At 31.2% G+C, this 8520-nt stretch overlaps 1 protein-coding gene across 2 annotated transcripts in view; it reads left to right on the forward strand.

Moving 5' to 3' along the window:
• The window catches only part of MDGA2 (MAM domain containing glycosylphosphatidylinositol anchor 2), a 780047-nt gene extending 771866 nt beyond the window's left edge, over positions 1-8181 (forward strand). For both annotated transcript variants that reach the window (XM_079126024.1, XM_079126023.1), the window contains exons 16-17: positions 5054-5159; positions 7749-8181. In XM_079126024.1, coding sequence (XP_078982150.1) covers positions 5054-5159; positions 7749-7837 — 195 coding nt within the window. In that variant the 3' untranslated portion in view covers positions 7838-8181. The remainder of the gene's footprint in view (positions 1-5053; positions 5160-7748) is intronic.
• The last annotated feature ends 339 nt before the right edge of the window (positions 8182-8520 follow it).

An 8520-nucleotide genomic window follows, 5' to 3' on the forward strand; every position in this document is an offset into this window, starting at 1 on the left:
TTCTATGTTCTCGAGTCAGATTTGCTACCATTTTCACCTTGGTTATATCTACTTGTGCCATGGTTTAAAAATGGCAATCATAAACTCACATTGTTTGATTTCCATCTCTCAAGGATTGTTTTTCATTATCTCACGTCCAATTTCTAAACACTGTTGTTTCATATACTGTATCTAGTCATTTGGTTGTTTCAGGTTGAAAGACAAATCTGATTTTACTCTATTTTGGGTGAAAGTCAATTAAAAAGTAAAGATTTTGAATAATTGCATTTTAAGCTGTTTAAATTACAAAGGGAAGAAAGAACAAGTAAAACTATATTTTTTATTTTGCCCTCTATGTTCTTTTATTTCCCAACATATTTCTGTGTCCATTGACCAAGGTCTTTTAAAATTTCATAAATCTTGATTATGCAAGGAAACAAGACACTACTCATCACATGCCATAATTTTTGTTATAATTTTGTTTTGTTTTGCTTTTGATTTTTGTTATTTTCAATTATTTCAGAAAACATAGTTTTTACTCAAAATATCATTTATAAATTATCAAAGCACATCTCTGGGAATTTTAAATGGTATATAACTTTGAGCCTCTGTTTCACTAACATATGTTTTATTTGTTTGAAATTGCATGCTTTTAAATTAGTTTGATCTATAAACCCTTCAAAAAACAATTACTTGCAGTCTGAGTGTGCCCAACTAGTTTGGTTAATTGAAAATAAAATTATTATTCTGTAGGGCAAATAGAAGTTTTATTCTACTGAAATATCTTCAGGGGCCCTTTTTTTCCCCTAGAATTAATTTATCGTTTCAGTGCTTGTGATGAAAATTTAATATTTGCCCTATTTCCAAAAACACAAAACTAATATACTGCTAACCTTATAGTGTTACTTAAAGTTTGCATCATATTCTGAGGAAAATAGCTAGCCAATCCCTTTTTAATGCTTTACTTTTACAGTATATTCCAAAAGTTTTCTAGGGGAAGTAATAAAGAGACATTATAAGACACAAAATCCTGTTTGTATTTTTTTAGTTTAGTTGAAAGGGATTCTTAGAGATTGTCAATTCTTATATTTCATTTAAAGAAAATGGTTTTAAGACAATTGAGATATGAATAATTAAAAGTAAATAAGAACTGGTAAGGGAATGATAAGCTTTCTCATTATATCGTTATTCCTTTATGTTCTAACTAGTAATAATAACAATCACAAAAACACTGTAATCATTAAGAGACATTCCATGCTCATGTAGTTACATATGTGACATTCTAAGCCAACTTTCAGGGCAATTATTTATAGACATCATGATGGCTTTGGTTTAACCATTGACAACAGTTTCTGATTGCAGTTCACAATGTGATCTATTTCCTATATGTTCACCAGGGTTCAAAAGCTCATGTATTATTTCAGATTAAAAACTTTGACAACCAATTGATATTTGTCCAGAAAATTGAACTATCAGTCTTGTGATGTTATACTCACTTTTAATATTTGGGTTAGTCTCAACATGGAAAATTACCCAAACAATGCACCTGGTCTGTTGTGCTGCTCCAAATTTCTTTTATAATGGTTCAGAATAGCTCAGTTATTTGCTGAAACAATGTTAAAATAGAGGTAACATTATTAAGGGTGATAGCTGTATTTTCAAATTTATTTATATCCTGATGTTTTTCAAAGTGATAAGCACAGTCAATACTCAAACTACAGTTTTGCATTTTTACACTTGCTTCAGCAGTAATGATCAAGAGCACTTTATCTCTCGTCAGTAATAAAATATGTTGTGAATATTAGCAGGAGACACCAAGAACATTAAATCAGATCATCAGAAGACCTTGTATTCTGTGATTCTCTCAGCTACTTTCACTCAATAGTGTTGCATGTAGCTCTTCTCCTCTTGCTGAGAAATTGTATTTGAACACAGCTTTAAGAGCATCATCTACTCATATCTGTATATTGGTATCTATATTTATATACTTTCATGAACTATGTATGAAACAGTTAGTTGATTAAACACTTTGGTGTGGTGTAATTTCACTACAGAAGTTCACATAACTTTTAATACTCACTTGAATTTGCCTACCAAGAGTTAATTTTCTTGTTATAATGTATTTTCTGAATATTAAATTTGCTGAATTGCCTGTACACACTGTGAAAACGTTTACATTTGAAACTTGTCACTTCAGTTAAAGGAAACCACTTTAAACAATATTAATGTGGTTGTGTGGGAAGAAAACAGATTTTGCATAATTTCCTCCTCTTTGAAGAAACCTAAACTTCAACATTTTCTCCCTGGGTATCTAGCTGCTATTAATTCCTTCTTCAAGTCAATTAAGCCAAATGCATTTTTAAAGTACAAAGAAGAAAGGAACATAGTTTTAGCCCTGTAATCATGATAAAACTTGAAATAATCTTGATGAAAACTTATAAAAATATAATTTAACTTCTTAAACAAAAGAACCTTTTTTTCCTCAAAGTACATGTAGATCACATCTTCCATGTTGAAATGCATTATATTTGAATGGACTGTTACAGTTTCTCATTTTTATTTTTGACAAGAAGTTATCTTTCAGGATTTATTTTTATAAAGGCTTAAAAGTTAACTAAGGAACATTCTTTCAATTTAGTACCTAATTTTATTCTGTAATCCACCTCACAATGTAAAGAAAGAATTATACTTAGATCTTAGTCAAGAAGGCATTTATGAATATACTAGAATATATGGAATTTAATTACAATAATTCAAAATAAAATTATAGTCAAAACTTAGAATATAAACAAAAATACAATAAATATTGCTTGTGGGATTGAATCAGTTTTTTAAAAATCCATATCTTCTCAATAGTAAAACTGCCATGCCATTTCAAAAGAACAAAATCATACTGTGCAGGACCTTTGTCTGAGGAAGATTGTAGTATTTTTCTGGCCTGTCGAATTGGATTTCCTATCATCACAAGATTGCAAATAAATGTTAAAAAGGCTAATTATGACTCTGCCAAGAGTTTTAATTGTCATAAAGTATTTTGATCACACTAGTAAGTAATTACCAATTCCTGGATTTGTTTCTACATGATATCTAAAACTCCTGCAAGGTAAAAAGAAATCAGCTTGCTTTATTCAATGTCAAAAGGCACTATCAAGGCTTGGAAAAGTAAACACATATAATGACTTTGCAAATTGGTAAACCTTTAATTGCTATCCAGCCTCATTCAGTGTCAGCAAGGGCTAAACTTCATATAAGGGAGGTGTCGGCATCCTTCTGGACATAAGAAAGCTCATCTTCAGCTGATCTGTAAACTGCACACATGCAGTTAACACAATGCCAGCAGGCAGGAGCACACATATTACCTTGCATCAGACCATCTACTTCCTGATGTTTATAACATCTGCTCCCAACACTCCCCCTCAATCCAGCCACGGAAGTAGCTGTTCTCCACCCTTCTCCATTTCAGGACTTTTATCTTCAACACAATCCTAGATTCAACCTTGTCATCTGATCAAGGTGTGGAGAGAGGTTGGAGGAAGAGAAGAAATAGGAAATTAATAGAAAAAGGAGGTGCTGAAACATTAAAGGCAATAACAGTACATGGTTTAAATGCTTTGAGCAATGACAGTATTGTTCTAGTTAACATATGGATTCCCAAGGAAAGTGGCTGAGAAAAGTTCGGGAATGATTTTGCTAATTTACACATTTTAGTTTTGATTTTAAAATACAACCCCATCCTTTTATATTGACTCCTGCCTGCAGATAATGAACTAATGAAAATAATTGTGTACTTTAAGAAAAATTAGAAAATTTTATCAAACTATTCACCTTTATATAGCTAAAGGAAATCCATGTGCATCCAGGTCTGTTTCTCTAGCTTCCTTCCCAAGATGAGAGAATCTTAACTTCCGCTTCACATGGATAAATTTAAAGTGATTACAAATTCACAATGTTTTAATTACCCCTATTATACTCTAACTTTCCCACAGTAAGCACATGGGAATATAATCCCTTTGTCTTTCCTATGAATTCATTGCAAGTTCTGAATCATACGCTACAAGTGGACTTTCTGCTTCCACTCTGCTACTATCTGTTAAAGTTAAAATTAAAATTCCAAATAATTAAGAAGACTTTTCATTTATTAGACCAAAATTTCCATGCTAAAACATTCTCATTGTTCCTTTACTTCAGAATTAAAACTCGACATGCATGCAGAAATGTACACTACATTCCACTCAATCATTTAAAATACCTACTAAAATAAAAACTTACTGTGTTAACAAAGTAAATATTTTATTTTTTAATCTCTCTGGGAATATAAAACACTTGATACAAGGTTACCTTTTAGTATCAAAAGGAGTAAAAAGTTTGCTGGAAGCAAGGAATAATTTGGAGGTTATAGAGAAAATTCTGTAAGATCTTATTTCTTTAAAAATGAAATAATAAAAAATTTAATTGTGTATATATTGTCATTATTTTCAGAATTACTAATAAAGACAGTCTGATTTCATTCTTCAATACTTATGCATTAAGCCTCAATGACCCATCTCTTTGTAGACAATGAAAATTCAAATGTTTGCCATTAGACATTCAATATAAATTGACTCATAAATATCTTCAGGTTTTAAAATAAGAATACAAAAAGTAAAAGAATACAGGCAAATAATAGGTAAATATAAGGAAAATGAAGAACCTATTCAATCTATTTCCAGAAGATTAAATTATTTCAGAAATGGTAAACCTCTAATCTATGCTTTAATAAGAACTATTGTGAAGAACTCAGAATTGATTTATTACTTAAAATATTTCTAGAGCTATAAGACATGTTTAGAGAAAACCAGAAGGAGTGTATTTCAGAAAAAGATTGCTCTATTAAAACTATTTTCTTACTCTTGAAAATTAAAAGAGAATTTGTAGTAGTTGCTTTTATGGTGTTATTCAATTCTTAGGGAATTATATATTATATATTATATTATTGGATTATTGACAAGTTTACATTTTTCTCCTCAATTTCTCAATTGAAATTCATTTGTCAATCAAAACTCCACATTTAGGTTTGTTTCCTTCATATTTGTAGCTCATTTTTGAAGGTATTCGAGGTCCGGGGATAGAAGGTGATATTGCCATTGATGATGTATCCATTGCCGAAGGAGAATGTGCGAAACAAGACCTAACAACTAAGAGTGAGTGTCTTTTCTTGGAATTGTTTCGATATAATGCTGAAGTACCATAACTATTAAATCAATGTATTCTAATTGCAATAGACAAAATTTTAAATTTATTTAGAAATTTCTTATATTTAAATGTTAAAGGTTTGAAGGTATTCTTAATCAAATTTTAATATAAAAGTAATTTTGATTTAACTTACATAAAGTAAGCACATGTTCACTATTAAATAAGATTTAAGCTATTTAAATTTATACTATTTATTTCAGAGGGTTTTTTAGAATTTTTATTAAAATATTTTGGGAATCTATATACCACTTTATATAACTATATCTGTTTTTTTTCCTCAAATAGTTTGAAAATATATTTCCTATATCTAACTTTTGCCAACCATTTTAACAGATTCAGTATTGAAAAAATAAAACACCCTAGTATATGTGTTTAGTAATGGAGTAGCCCCCTCTTTCAGATATAAATACTCTCCAATCTGCCCACAATCTTGTTTAATAATTTGGCTTCTGGTTTTTACATAGGTTTGAATATTGTGGGTTTAGTGATACAGTAAGTTTAATTTTTCCACCACAGTTTCATTTTTTCATAGAAGGATAAATAAATAAAAGTGATAAGTAATGCAAAAGGCATTAGAATTATATGTTGAACTAGTTCTTAAGATCCTCAAACCCTTGTTATACATTTGAAATGTAAATGTAAAATTATTCCTATTAAAAGTTCCTCCAATTCTTAGGCCCACCTGGAATCTTTAATTTTGTGGTCATATAAAGAAAGAGCAATCAAACCAAATTTACACAAATAATTCATCAATAATTTAGCATATATAAAAGCATAAAAATCCATATTGTACAAGTCTAGAGCAAATCAGAGTCTTTGTTAACTTGTGTATTTAGTGAAAAATTATGTCAGTCTAGATGTTGAAAGTCAAATTTATACAACCACCCAGTGATTGCTCAGATGAACTGAATTACCTCTATTCTTCAGCACTGAAAAAGAACAAAAACTAAGATTACTTGTAACAATGAGCCATTTTGCTCATAGTTTCTTGTTATTGCACTTAGCATTTAAAACACACATTCAGTAAAAACCTCTCCATGGATCTGGGTAATTTTGCTTTAGAAAAGCACCTACACCAAATAAACTGGGTTTGTCTAATGCACAGAAAAAATGTTCATTCTCTTCAGATAATGTGGTTTATTTTGAATTCTACAGCTTGAATCTGTGGCAATAAGATTATATTAACTGAAGGTAGTTACAACCTTATTCAGAAATTTTGCATTTTCATATTTTAATCATTGAAAATTATAAATTAAAATTGAACTGAACTTTCCAAAAGAGGAAAACAAAAGAACATAATTTACTCCCTAAAGTAGATAACAGAAATGGTAAGGTAGCCACTGTGAAATGACTATGACAGCCCACTGGGACTTCATTTATTACACAATAGAACATTTTTATAATCATTTTTCTTCTCTTCAACTAGAAAATCCAGAGATGTGTGTCTCTTTTAAATAGGTTAAATCTATATGTACTGGTGGTATTTTTATTTCCCGTCTCTAAGTGGGGGAAGGTATACCAGTTGAACAAAATATTCTATTTGAAATGGGAAAGCATTCTGTTACATTTGTCTCTGTTTAATTATCATTTGTTAAGTGCATTTTGATGAATGAAAGTTGATTGTTTGTTGAATATTAAATTATTGCTAATTCCTAAGTACAGACCAGCCTGAAGATCAAAAACCTCTTCGTAATCCTTCCCAAGCCTTAAAAGGTGGTATGGCCCACAGCACTAAGAGCTGAGGTTGTATGCCTCTTCATTCCAAGTCCAGCTCTCTCCTAGGATAGAACTATTTTGCAAATTTAGGCAGGCTAATGTATTATCAGGTCTACTGTATCAGCCCCCCTGAGTCAGGTATGTGTTCTAAGAAGCATCATGAGGGCAGCAGGTTTTAACTGAAATAGCAACTGGAGGGATAATCTCAAGGCAGATTGGTGGAAGTAATCATTTAGTTCCATTGGACTTCAGGGTGCTTGTAAAAGTTAAACTACAGAGAAAATTATTTACATAACTGATAGTGAAACAATGATCTATACATAAGCAATCTACCTTTACAGTAGTGAAATTCCTCTAACCGTAACCATTCCTTCCAACTTTGCAACAGAAGCAGTTTTTCTCTCCGTTTTCAGGCTTAAATCATTCCAGAAGCTGGGAGTGACAGAGCGGGGAGAAAGAAAGAAATTAAAACAAAAAACAACTTTTTAGGATTTCTGAGAATTGCCTCCATGTGATTGCTTTCCTAGGGCTAGCAAAATAGTCAGGTGAAGCTCAGTCATAAACCTGTGGGAATTTGTTCTGATCCATTTTTATAGAATATTATGTCAATTTAAAATTTGGGTATATTTTTATTTTATCAAATGCCTATGTAACCTAGTTGTTTCCTTTTTTGCTTACCTCAGAAATAAAATTGACAAACACAACTATTTTCCCCTATATTGTTTGTGTTGCTAGTGCACCAAAGTTATATTAATATTGCATAGGATATTCATACTTCTTTATTTTATTTTACTTTTGGCACTCATTTTCCTTTTCTCTAGATTCCGTTGATGGTGCTGTTGGGATTTTAGTTCATATATGGCTTTTTCCGGTTATTGTCCTCATCTCTATCTTAAGTCCTCGAAGGTGACCTTATCCTGGCAGAGGCTATACAAGATTCACCAGGCACTGGCATGAAGAAAGAGTCTTTGTAAATGGACACTGAAAAAACAAACTACCAAAGATTCCTCCACTGACTACTGACTCAAAAATAAAATAATAAAAACAAATTTTTTTAAGCACTGGGGATAAAAAGACATCATGGAAGTATAACTTATTCCAAACTACATATAAATGATAATCTTGACCTGAGTAGAGAAGAGACCTTCAGGTGCTTTTGTGGCTAAAAAGATTACAGCATCATCTGGTTGAACTCTGGAAACAAACAAACAAAAAAAAGAAAAAGAAAAAAAGAAAAAAAAAGAAAGTAAGAAAGAAAGTAAAAAAGCTCTATAGAAATCCTCGTCAAAGCACAAAGTCATGGCTGGTTTTGTTTCAAATGAATAGTTTGCTTGTTACCATGGAAACCTAATGGCCTGCCAACAAAAACCTCACTGTAAACAGGGTACGTGAAGAGCGGCATTTATTTTCCTTTCAAGAAGGTTTTACGTATAGAATTAAATAAATGTAGGCCCTTTTACCTTTGGCTGTTACCCTTCCTTGAAAATAACCCGAACTCAGAATTATTTAAAGCATTCATGTTCCTTCCCACCTTATCCCCACCCCACTTTTATTACTATTATTTTTTCCCTCCCATGGCTAAGCTAGATAACT

The sequence above is a fragment of the Sciurus vulgaris genome, assembly GCF_902686455.1.
Source record: "Sciurus vulgaris genome assembly, chromosome: 2".
Lineage (NCBI taxonomy): Eukaryota > Metazoa > Chordata > Mammalia > Rodentia > Sciuridae > Sciurus > Sciurus vulgaris.